This window comes from Theobroma cacao, chromosome 6, assembly GCF_000208745.1.
Source record: "Theobroma cacao cultivar B97-61/B2 chromosome 6, Criollo_cocoa_genome_V2, whole genome shotgun sequence".
Taxonomy (NCBI): domain Eukaryota; kingdom Viridiplantae; phylum Streptophyta; class Magnoliopsida; order Malvales; family Malvaceae; genus Theobroma; species Theobroma cacao.
Genome location: NC_030855.1, coordinates 24,444,380 through 24,457,403, shown reverse-complemented (window position 1 = coordinate 24,457,403; position 13,024 = coordinate 24,444,380). Strand labels below are relative to the sequence as shown.

At 37.1% G+C, this 13,024-nt stretch overlaps 1 protein-coding gene across 1 annotated transcript; it reads right to left on the bottom strand.

Moving 5' to 3' along the window:
- Nucleotides 6,682–9,057, bottom strand: LOC18596965 (vacuolar protein 8). The gene has a single exon (XM_007025746.2). The coding sequence runs from the start codon at nt 8,670–8,672 to the stop codon at nt 6,918–6,920; it is 1,755 nt and encodes a 584-aa protein (XP_007025808.1). The 5' UTR covers nt 8,673–9,057; the 3' UTR covers nt 6,682–6,917.

The following is a 13,024-nucleotide window of genomic DNA, read 5'->3' as shown; positions in this document are numbered from 1 at the left end:
TATATCGTTACATGAATCACATATTTATGTTTATTTATTTATATTTTTATAATTTTAATTTTTTTTATATGATAATTTATTTATATTCATCTTTCTTTCTCTCAGTTAACACTCTGCATAGAATTTGGCTTTCCATAACGATTAGTCTGTTAATTTTACTCAAAAGAAATTATCAAAAAATATTTTTAATTCAAAATTTAATCATTTATTTTTACTTAAAAATATTTTTGTAATTTTATTAGGTAAAATTAATCTCCCCACATCTTGTGAGAACATAATTTATTTACATAATTCTAATTGAGACAAAAAAAAAATTCACAAAATACTAATAAAGAAAAAAGGAAATCATAAGATATTGTAAGAGAAAATTTAAACTATGAAAGGTGAAGGTGAAGTTCATCTTTTTAATTATCATTTGTGTATGAATTTTACGTAATATATTAAAACAAAATGCGAATGATCTGAACTGAAATTTTATTTTGTCTTTAAATCTAATCCCTTTGAATGAACTGCATATTTATTTTTCTTTTCCAAATGGAATTGTCAGTCTCAAATAGAAAAATTCAGAATATGATGTGATGAATTAAATCATCATCATTCATTCCTTAAAGCAATGACTCATGGCTACGTCATTAATAATTAATCATGACTATATCATTAAGCTCTGAACAAAATGATACTAAATAGCAAACCTAAGCAAATAAATAAATTAAAACAGCAGCAGCTTCACTAAACGCATTCAATTCCAACGTGCCCAAAGCAGGGAAATGGGCGGTGGAACGCAACCCTCTTGTCTCTTTGGATAAAGATTACAGGTATGGTGACGGTGGTGTGCATTACGGAGTTTACGCCCACGGGCCAGAACTGTGCAAAGACTTTCGTGTTCCCAATGCTGGCAACTCCCTTTCACAAATATTATCGTTGGATTGGAAAAGAGCTCGTTAATTGATAAGTATTACTTGGCCATTACAGGGGATAAGGAAGATGGAGAGAGAAACAGAGCTGCCATGCAATCATCTAAAGTCTAAGTCAACACAATACACGAATTTAATACTACCCTGTTTGAAGAAAGAAAGCCCGGAAACGAATTGAAAACAAAGCAAAAGAAAGTCAATGAAAACATTCATAACATGGGGCAAGATAACCAGAAAAGGGGCTGATGGGAATGGGGTTTCAAGTTTCAACAGTCTCCCCTTAAAAGTCTCGGCTGGTCGCAAAGAGGCAGGGAACAGACCCCACAGCCTTGGCAAAGTCTTACCACGATGCCGCCTGCATTTGGTTCTTCTAATTCTTTTAGGTCTTTGTTGCTGCTCTGGCTTATCTGGTAATGATGGACCATGCTAAAACAATCATTCATTATTGATTCAATGGTATGCAAAGGAATCAAAAGAACACGTTGTTTTTTGGTTTATCTTTTTGTAATAAAAGAACAGCCAACGATCTCGAAAAGCAGAAAGGATTCTCAAATTTCTTTCAAAGAAGTAAGATAGCCGTTGCCATGTTGATGTTGCTTAGGCCTTTTGTCTCTATCTTCACATGATCTCAGCTGTCAATTACCTCTATATATATACATTATTTTTTTTTCCAGGAACTTGCGGTGTTCATGGTTTTCTCGGCTTCTAAATTTTATGGCCATGGGTGCTGTCCTTCAAACCCATCGAAGTTCCAAGTCACGTGACCTCCTTGTAAATATTCAAAAACCATGAACAGAATTGATCGATATTATTATATATAATCAAACACTTGCCTGGTAACGACCGAATTCTGCAAATTACAAACAGACAATTCGGTTTGCGCCGCATTGGTTTCATTCATTCCTCCAGCATGAGAATGCTTCACTGGTTTATTATTATAATCACCATAATTATCTTTGTCAATGCTCCTACTAGTAAGATTAATTTAATGGGTTTTCTGGTGCTAATCCACTTGTTGTTATCGTAAGATACAAGAGAACATGCCAACAAGTGCTTTGATTTAATAATCAAATTGAATATGGGTTTTCTCGCCTTATCACGGGAGATGGAGTTTGATAGCGTTAATCCAAAAAATTGAAGAAAAAAAGTTGTTTTCTGATGTGAATTGCGTGGCAACTTTTCTTGTTTTGGGAGGGAAAACAAACAACAGATGGGGTTAATGTTTTCTCATGCTAGTCGGTTTCTGCATATGAAGGTATAACATCATTAAATTAAGCTGCTAATTCGTTAAATTAGCAAAGGGTTTTCGGTAGCAAACATCATTCCACACAGAAAAAGACAACCCCTAACTTTTTGTTCTTTACAAATTCATCTTGCTTTGTTGTTGTTGCTTCCATTTTTGCCCAGAGGATTGGATCAAACAACAACCCTATATGCTAAACCAGATCGGAAAAGTCAGAGGCTTATTACATTTCTGCTCTTACAAGAAAGGTCTGTATCATACTATTATCTTGCATGAAAGGGGAGAAACCAAGCAACTATTTCTGCCAACTGATCTTTGTGTTTGGAGTTTTACGTCCACGAGTTCATAAAAGTGTAGTGCTTCATTCGTGATGTCATCTTTGCAAAGGGATAGCCTAGAGAAGTTGATTGAAAGCTCGATGGAAGATACGATCTTGCAATTTGCAAACCTTTTTTTTTTCTGTGACTGCATTAGCTGAATTCCAAATGAAGGATTTGACAGTTAAAATTGACCATTCGGAAAGAAACATAACGAGGAAATAAACTCCAGGCTCCGGCACAAGACAAAAATCTTGGGTATTTATGAAGTGGACCACCTCCTTGATGTAAACCCATTTCTGAAACTACCTAGCTTGATCCTGCTTCAGGATTTGAGAATGGAGTAAAATCTTCATATTAACTCCTCATATATAAGAAGGACCACTCTCTGCGTTGTACTCTACGTTTGACAATGAATGTTTACAGCACATGGACAGTCAATGCTGTCAGCAAAGATTAAATTTTGTACCCTTAGATGATCAAATTGTTGTTTTCTATCGGGTTTTCATTTGCAAGTTCCTACTTCCAAGTTATTCCTTTTGGCTAGCCAATCAACAAGTTGGAAAGATTCGATGAAAGTAGCAAGTGACTAGAATGGACCACGACATTAATCAGGCTTGAACAAGATAATAATTGACAACCAAACTCCAAGACAGTCTTCCCCATTCTGCAAATTTATTTTTTCTCTTGGCAACTTCGAAAGAAAAAGAAAAGACAGCTAATACATGAATACATACATGGAAGAAATGAAGAGCAAAGCGTATGGCATGATAGGTCAGCAAGGACAGCAAAGACTTGATATTGATGAATGACAGTTAAGAGTCAAGCTCCACCTATAGGCAAAGGAAGGAAATGCTTGCATTTTCATGCCCTCACTTGCACATGTTATTGGGAATTCATGGGCTCTTTGAAAGGAGAATTAAACTAAGAGTGGTCCATCACCAACATTTCTTCTTCTTCTTTTTTATCATGGAGTAGCAATTGGATTTAAAATAACAATTTTCCAATTGGCCTCGATATTTAATTCACCAAACTTCCTATGTAAGAGCAACAACCAACTATTTTATTAAAACAGAATATTAAAGTATTTGGGTTCGGATAAAAATATTTTAAGTTATCAAGTTAGTAGCAGAGGAAGGAGAGGAAATGAAGAATCTCCTTCTTTTAATTTGAATATTGAATTTTAGTATATTACCTGTCAAAATGATTATGAGAAGGTATGGAGGCTGAGATGGCCCTGGTATAGCTGCCAACATTAAAGGTTTTCCAAGCTATGGTGCTAAATGGAGTTTAATAAAGAGCAGACAGGCGTTGCGTTGCATGTTTACAATTTTGGACAAGAAAAAATGTATAAAAATTCAGAGAATGTGGAAAGAGGGCAACTCCATTAAACTGCAGAGTCTACTAGTTATATATTTATATTAGTTGTATTACAAATATCAGAGTCAACTCCAAAGAGAGAGAGAGAGCAATCTGTTTCTTGTACTATGATGCTCATGTCATCTCCAGGGTGTTGCTTGGCACAAAATCTTTATGTGCTATGAGGCTGAATCGATGCACTGAATCAGAGTTGGAGCAATGGGCTGGCTGCATAAATTGGCCCATTGATCATGTCTCTGGAGTTCTTGGATTGGAAATGTTCACATTTCTCTGTCAGATGGTAAAGCTTTTTTAACAAAAACCCCTGTCACGGCAATCTCTTGAACTAGAGATTTTTACCACCAGGGGTTGTAATTAAAGTAAACCAAAACCCAATTCTGAAGATATGAAAACATTCTAGTCTGACAGAATTGACTGCAGATTGAAATGGAAAATGATAAGAACAAGTTCAACCTACCATTACCTTGATAGACAAAAAGATAGCAATGTTCTTCCATGTCAGCCACGTTAATATAGACAACAAGATAATCTGAAAACCAAACTCCAGGAAGTCCACATAATCAAATGATAACACTCATTTGATTTGTAAGAATCAAACATCCACTTCATATAGACCAACAAGAAAGGTTGGGAATGAGCTCTATCAGCTTGAAAAGAACTTGAGATCAGCCACCACTTTTAAGCTGTGGAATACACCAAAGAATATACCAGTAATTTAAGAAAAATATAGAAATATTTAGATCTTCATTAACTTTAAATAAACTTAAAAATCATAAAAATCAATAATGAAATTACAAAAATATGTCCAAATTAAAAGACATATATAATAAAGACCAAACACGGATCATCATGATGACAGATAGAGAATAAAAGAAAGAAAGAAAAAATGGTGACAACACTAGATCAACAGAAATTACAATAGGCAAATCTTGCTAGCATAGCATGATGCAAGCCGCCTGCCTTCACACTTTTTGCACTGCCAAAAATACATGAACATAGGTTAACTATGCATAACTGGAACAAGCACAACAGGTTCAACTATGGGATTTTACTGAGAATGATTCAACCCATTTTTGTATAATTGTCACCCAAGGGATAAGAACATGAAAAACAACTATAAATTTCTTTCACCAACAGGCATGGCTCATGATAGCTTGTAATCCAAAGTAGGCTTGTTTGCAGAGGAAACCCACAGGCTCCCATTTGGTCAGTTTGGTCTAGGACCCAACACTCATGGGCCTAAAGGTTTTTTTCTTATCTTTCGATGCTTTTGTCTGTAAATTATTCTCCAAGCCAAAACCCAATTCAAACAATAGCCCTGGCTCAACCCCAGCAAGTGGGTGAACTCCTTTCATATTTGCATTCCATGCACACCAAGTGAAATCAGATCCTGTCTCGTGCGATGAAGTAAAACCTCTGTAGCAAGTAAATGAGAAAGGCGTGAGTGGGTGAAGTTTGCCTCTGATCGTTAAAAAAAGCAGCAAGCAACTTGTGTTCCTACTGCAGCAGGAATGAAAATCCTGTGCTCTGCTTTCACTCACCGCAATGCTAATAAATACTTTACCAGCTCCCTAACCGCGTTGGAGCATCAAAGAGAAGGGGAGATTGTGGATGCAAAGTTGAAGAAGCTGAACCATAACATCGCGTGACATTACTGTCCTATATTTATGACTCCAGTTACGTCCGTATCTCACTATCAGTTACCACTTACCATATACCTTATAGCTTGTCAATCAATAAAGAGCAAAGGAATAGACGCATTTAAAAGTTGAATGCGAGTAATGGAGGAACTAAACGGATTAACGTCGACAAGTTCATCCCATTTAGTTTCCTCCAATATCTTATGTCTAACGTCTGAACTATAGTCTCCTTTTTAAGTGTGACAGATATACATTTAGTCGTATGTTACATAGCGGTGATTTACATCTGCTTGTGCGCAGGCACCACTGTGGCTAATTGGGACTTTTTTTTGTGTTGATTTGTTCTGCTTTGCTAATGAAGCTGATTTCCCTGGAAACTAAAGCAATCAAACTCGAAGATGAGCAATGTCTTTTGGCATTGGATTCTGGTGGATATCATTGCTCTCCGTGATTGATGTAATAAGTGGCTCTCAAAGCAACAAAAACATCTTTCGGAGGCACAAGGAAAGAATTCATTTGGGTTGCAGAGCGTGTGGAACATAGGGGAGGGCACAAGTCCTAGTTCTGGTTCAAGACTCCAAAACAGGCTGTCAAAGATCAAGACGGTTTCTCGTGGTCCACAAGCCTAACAAACCGAGTTGGCTAATTAAATTACCCATTAAATTTGCGCACTCTACGATGGTTAGGTCCCCAACATTGGGGCACGAAAAACCTCTTTCAGTCCAGCTGATAACCGACCAAAGCAAATTGCATCACAGTTCTGAAAATTATCTTGCCTGAAACCCTGTCTCAACTCCCAAGCTAACCAGAAAGTGACGTTTGGCAATCTGATCATATGCGAAAACAACTATAGTAATTATTTAGCCTTATATCAGAAATATTACTAAACTGTTTTTAAAGAATAAGAGATCGTCATCAGAGGAAGACATTGCTGGCTAAAAGACAAGCAAACACAGAGGGAACTTTCATCTATCGCTATCCCCTGTCCCATAATGGCAGATGACAAAAGCTTGATTGCCACTGTTCACATGCCCCATCTGTGGGTTTCATGCCTCTCCCATGTGCAAACATGTCTAATGCATCCAAATAATCTATATATTATAATATCATAAAACCATTCTACCGCATATTAACTAAAATAACTGCAATTGCACGACTTGTGTTTGCTTTTAACATATGACCTGTAATTCCAAACAGGAATGCCAGAGTATCTTTACAGGAATCTATAAAGAACAGCTTTTATTAGATTGCTACTGATTACAGATTAAGCAAAAAGCTGTTCAAAAGCTGTTTCTGCCAAGGAGAAAAGATTGAGGACACAATGCCAGTTTAAGATTTGTAAAGACAAGTTAATCAGACTTGCATAACACTTATGTAGATATACAGTAAAATCAAAAAGGGATCAGGGGGGGGAAAATTACATTCAAGAATGCCAGAATCCACTCAGCATACTACGAAATCTGTTTGTAGACAACTTCCTGACAAGTCTTTTGGCATCAGAAACTTCAGCTTCAGCAAGCTTCTCTACATTCTTTAGATACCCGGAACTGGCAATTTTTCTTCTTCCACTGTTGCAACTTGTCAATGACATTAATATGGAGAGCAAAAGCTTCTTGTTACCTGGCATGCCCTCCTCTTGATCAAGCAATTGAAGAAGAAAGCCTATGTTTCTATCATCTTGAACAAATCTTTTTCGGTTTTTAGGAAGTGAGACCAAGCTAGAGAGTGCTTCGGTTGCCATTTCACGCACTTCGTATGACTTTGCATCAAGCAATTTGACAAGCTCAGGCATGATGCCAGCATCCCCCATCGCCTTTTTGGCCTCGTCTGATGTGCCACAAAGCCTGAATGTTACCTTCAGAGCCAATTCTTGAACCGAAACCTCCCCGTTGCGTAGGAAGAAATATAATTGATCAATGAACCCAAAAATCATCAACATATTTATGTAATTCTGTGAACAAAAACATAAATTCTCAATTGCCCTCAATGCTACCTCTCTTGTTTTTGAAGAGGTCGCCGATTTCGGATCCAAAACGCGTACTAACGCACGGACTCCTCCTTCTTTAACCACCGTCTGACGAACTGATTCATCCCCAGAAGCCATATTTTGAAGGAACTCGATTGAATTTATCTGCACGGTTTCTTCTCTTGATCTTGCAAGCTTGATGAACGTTGAAATTGCACCTTCCTCGACCATAAACCTCTTAATCTCTTCAACACCAACAAGATTCCTCAACACCCCACAAGCAGGACCGATTAATTCTCCTCCACAATCACCGGTTGAACATATTTTCAAGAGGGCAGTTACCCCGCCATGAGCTGAAACTGACCATGCATTGTCTGAATTAACAGTCAATTTCTGAAGACACCTAGCTGCTCCTTCTTTACCCACATCACCGCCACTTTCCAAAACCCGAATCAAAGGCCCAATAATCCCAGCTCCAACCAGAACACACTTATACAAATCGAACCCAGATAATAAAGATACAATCTTTGAAGCCTCTTCTTGAATCTCCATCTCTGGGGAATCAAGAAAGCCTACTAACACATTCACAACGTCACCAACTTCCACTACAAGTTTCACATACCTCTCATCTTCACCGACAACGTCATGTAAATTAACCAAGGCTTGCCTTTTCATTTCTATATCACCAATCTTCATTCTTGTCAACAAATCTCTTATGTAAAACCTCATGTCATCTTTGCAAGCACCAGGACCGGGTCTTGAAACCACAATGGCAAAACCCTGAGTCAGAATCCCAGCAGTGTAAATCTCAGAAAGATTCTTTACATGGCGGTCAAATTTTGCAACCAACACATCAAGGTCACTTTGCATCAAGAGCTTGCCACTGTAAGAAAGATCCACACACCTTCTTGCAAGATCATAACACTCATTTACGGTGACCAAAATGGAAGGAATCAAGCCAGAAAAGACTGCCGTGTTTTCGCTTGAATCACAGTTTTCAATCGCCATTAAGCCAGAACTTAATTCTTCTAGCTTCTTTCGAATAAGCTGCCATTTAACAGTGAAAACTCTGATAGAATGAGAAAGAGAAATCAAAGAAGATATAACCTCAATGGCCTGCCTGAGGCTAGATTTCATTGCTGTGAAAGATTCTGTCGAGTTTTGGTGTTGCTGTTGCTTTGGTTTCTCTTCTTCTCCCATTTTGCTGTTCATCACTAATTTTGAACCAACCCCATTTCTTTTTTCTTTCTTTTCAAAAATACTTTTTGCTTTGAAGAAAGGAATCTAAGTAGAGGTGATCTTATCAGAGGATGAGAGAGAAGAAACACGGGAGCACTGACTGCATATCTATAGTTATCTTTTTGTTTGCAGCTGAAAACTGAATCGGGTTGTTTAATGTGCAGTTACAGGGCTGACCTTTTGGGGGTTTGCGTAACAGTGACAAGTCAATCGGATGAAGGCAAGGGTATATCTGTCATAACAACAATGGTTAAAAGGGGCAGCTGAAAGCTCTCAGACTGCTGGAGGTTGGGAACATATTTAAGGGACTGGGAAAGGAAGATGGTGAAAGAAAAAGTGCTGTGTCTGATCAAGGACACGAGGACTTGAAAGTTTTTATCCCTTCTGATAATTGTACATGAATGGATTTATATTGGTACCTCTGGGTTATATCTCTTCAGAACAAAAATCTAGTAAAATCCTGCAGCACCCATCACCACTGTAGTAATAAAGTAACTCATTCTCCATATACAGCAAGTAGTACTTTTTTTATGGTAATAAACTTCAATTACCCAAAATAAAAGTATAAAACTACTTAAAAACCTTTGATTTTATTAAATTTGAAATGTAAAATTTAAAATACATATATATATATATGTATATTAGTTTCGTAGTTTAAGCTGATTGAGACTGCGCAGTAAAAGGAATTTGGCATCTAATGGATAGGATGGTGCATGAATTTAACCATATTGCCTTAAAGAATGGGTAAAGCCTTAGGAATTTAGTTTTGCTGCAATTAGGCAAAGGTAAGGGAGGGGGGGCTCCAACTAAATTTCTATCAATAAAGAAAATGGTATGAACATTGCTTTTATCTCACGAGATGGAAGTTTTGTTTCTTACATTTTCTCTTCTAAAAGGTTGGCAACATTGTCAACTTTACTTCATTGTATTAATTACTTCCATTCTTTTTTAACCTTTTAACGGAGGAACCAATTAGAGCCCACTTTTGCATTATACTCTTTAATTTTAATCACATTTGGCCACTCCAACCCTGAATATGATTAGCGAGCTAAAAATCTTCCATCTCAATTTAGCGTTCTTTTATAATTTTATGTCACATGTTCAGTATTGTTACGTTTTAGATTTCAAAATTTAAAGTTTAGAAATTAAAAATTTTAATTAAGGATATACAATTAGATACGTAAGATTGTGAGACAAATGATTTTTATTCCATCCTGTAAACAATAAAATATGCGAAAAAAATTGATAACTATAATATAAATATTAAATAAAGAAAAGTTTGGTAAAAGCAATAGATCCAACATGTAGTGCATTAAATTAATTAATTTCAAGGTAGTTTATGGTTGGAAAAAGGAAGGTATATATAAAATTAAATGTTAATCATTCTTTTCCATAATATTGTAAGTTAAAGGGACGGTGTGGTCTGCCTAAAACGTGTTGGAAATGTATATTTTATGGATTAAAGTAAAGACTTAAACATGATCTGTGTTTCCCTTAATCTGGTTACAGTGAAAAGCTTCTTTTTGGGGCCATAAGAAATGTGAAAGAATATTAAAACGTTGATGGAATTTGTGATGCACATGCTTCAACCTAAGTCCACCCCAAGAAGAAAAGGGGTTTGATTATTGCTTTTGGTTCAATCAAGAGTTGGGAAATTTTACTATATTTCTCGAGCAATGGAACTCTTTAGGCGCAAACCCTTACTTTATTAAGTAGGAATCAGTCATGAGAACCCACTACAGTTTTGCCAAGTATAAGATAAGGGAAGGACCAAAATAGAGACCAAGCAGCGGGATTAAGGCTATGGCCTTTAAGGGAAAACAAACAAACAACCCTAATGGACCACCCATTTATGAATGACACTCTCTCGTTTCTTCCATTTGGTGAAAGGAAAGGAAAGGAAAGGAAAGGGGAAAGAAAGTGGCTTTCAAATTTTCTTTCAGCATGGAAAAAAATGGATACGAAACAAACCCCACCACTTCAGAGTCCATGTGAAGCCCTTTGTTGGATGCCTTGAGCTAGCAGTCACCTTTCCAACAGGGAAGTGGAGGTGAACCTTACATAACAATTGGAAAGAAAGTAGCTCTCTCCTTTTCTTTTTGCCTAACCTTTTGTTTTCTTGGTGAGGTTTAGATTGTGAGAGAAGCTGAAGAAAAGGCCAAAAAGCTGTGTTCATGTCAAAGGCAATGATGGAATAAAAAATGAAAAAAGAAAAAAAAAAAAAGGGAACAGAAAGGGAATTGACCATACAAGATAATGTAGAGGAACTTAAGTGGTATCTGCGCTCATTCAAAATGAGGAGGCAAGAGCATCATAAACAAAGGGAAAAACACCCTAGGAAGAAGACAATTCAAGTGTTACTAAAAGAAAAACGATTGACCCATGATATGATTAGGTGTCTAATTTCATGCTACGACTGTCGTATTAGCAGACAAATTGCCCCCGTTGTCCACTGAGTCACGGATCAATACTTTATGCAATCTTGTCACATAGAAACTATGGTTTTACACTAAAGTCTTTAGGATAGATTTGAGTAATTATATTTTTAACTATGTACATGTAAAATTTAGGGGAGTCGGCGACTGCACTTCTTGATTCTATTTCTGTGTTGAACTTTTATGGTTCGTAGGCCATGGTGCTGGGCAGGCACTGCAGAAACTCCAGCACGACTCTCAGTGTTGCATCCCAAAGTGATTCCATCTTCATCTCCTTAACAGCATAATTGGTTATGCACATGGCCTCAATCCATCTCTTGGGACCGCATGTTGCCAAATACTTCTGAGTACTTACATATTCACCAGCCTTATCTTAGTGGGGTCTTTTGTCTTTCGCCTTTTGCCTTCTTCCCTGTTTGCTCATTATTATCAAACAAGATCCAATGAGCAATTCAATTACCATAGAGTATCTTCAGCTTTTTCTTACATCTTAGTTTCAACTAGGCTTTCAAGGGCTTTTCCTGTTTTGTCATCAGATTGTGGGGATGCCATGTAATAATGGGAATTTTGTTCATTAGCTTCTTGTGTGTTAGTTGTAAAGTGCTTCTTTTCTTTATTCCACGGTCGGATATATATAGAGGGGCTGGTGTTGGAGCTACGCGGCCATAAAACCCCCTAAGACTCTACACTGTTTTTTTTTGTTGTTTAAAATTAATGACGTAGACGGGGAGGGCGTTAGGTACAAAATACATTGTGTGCAAAATCAAGAAAGTGATGGTTTAGCCCACCTTTGAGTAGGGCAGAAGGGAAATTCCAAACAGATTCACAATTACAAAATACCTTTGCTTCCAAGAGAAAGGTACAGATAACAAATATTTCATGTTCATCTACTCAAAAACAAAAGACAAAACGACCCAATAATGAGCTAAAATAGGGTAAAGAAACAGGATGAGAGGAAAGCTAATGGAAACTGGCTGATGGAGACATTTGGATCCTGGTGTCTCTCATTTCCTAGTGGGAATCTCCCAATTATATATGTTCACAATCATTCCAATTATTCAATACTTGAGAGAGTTTCCAGCAGTGGGATGCATTTGGCAGAAAATTTTTCATTACCTGAGCTTGTTGGATTGTTGCTTATATGTTAATGACTTAAGATAAAACTTCTAATCACATCTTAATCTAATTTCAAATAACCCAGATTTGAGAATCTACTAGTGATGACCCTGATGTGATTCATTAAATAAAAGGATCCATCTTCGTGTTGATAATGACTCTCTCCCACAACAATTTAATCCTAATCCTAGTCCTGGGGCTGAGGGGGCCCTTACTATTTGAACAAACACAATAAAGACCGCTACAGGGTGTGGAGCCACCGGTACAAAGCTAATTGGTTTGGCTTTCCAACTAGCTATCTAAGCATATCGCCAGGGAGATCATGAATCGCGACCAGTCAATAGAAATGGAACATCACAACATGTGCTTAAGCCCAGAAATCATGGCGATTTAGCCCTTCCAACCATCCCGATATATTGCTTCCTATGCTTTGCATAGATCGTGGCATGCAAAACATGACTAGGATCTTTTTAACTTCTTTTGTTTTGTATTCCCAAGTGCGATCCAATGAGCATGCTGTCAAAGCACGAAATTTAAGTTAGATTGCTCGTGAGTTTTGTTTTGACTTAATATAATTGTTGTAATGTTGATGGAATTGCTTTAGTTTTTGTAGCTTCCAGGGCAAGAAAACGATGAGATAAATCAAACATCAAGCATGGGACCTTTGAAGACAGATCCACTAGCAACATGGGTATTATGATTGCTTCAATTTTGAAAGAGATGGCTTACCAGAAAGTTGCGATAACAGGCTCCTTGGCAGAAGACTGTTTGAGA

What these genes read in the sequence shown, in the direction of transcription:
- LOC18596965 (XM_007025746.2), bottom strand. Translation starts at nt 8,672, where the DNA reads ATGAACAGCAAAATGGGAGAAGAAGAGAAACCAAAGCAACAGCAACAC.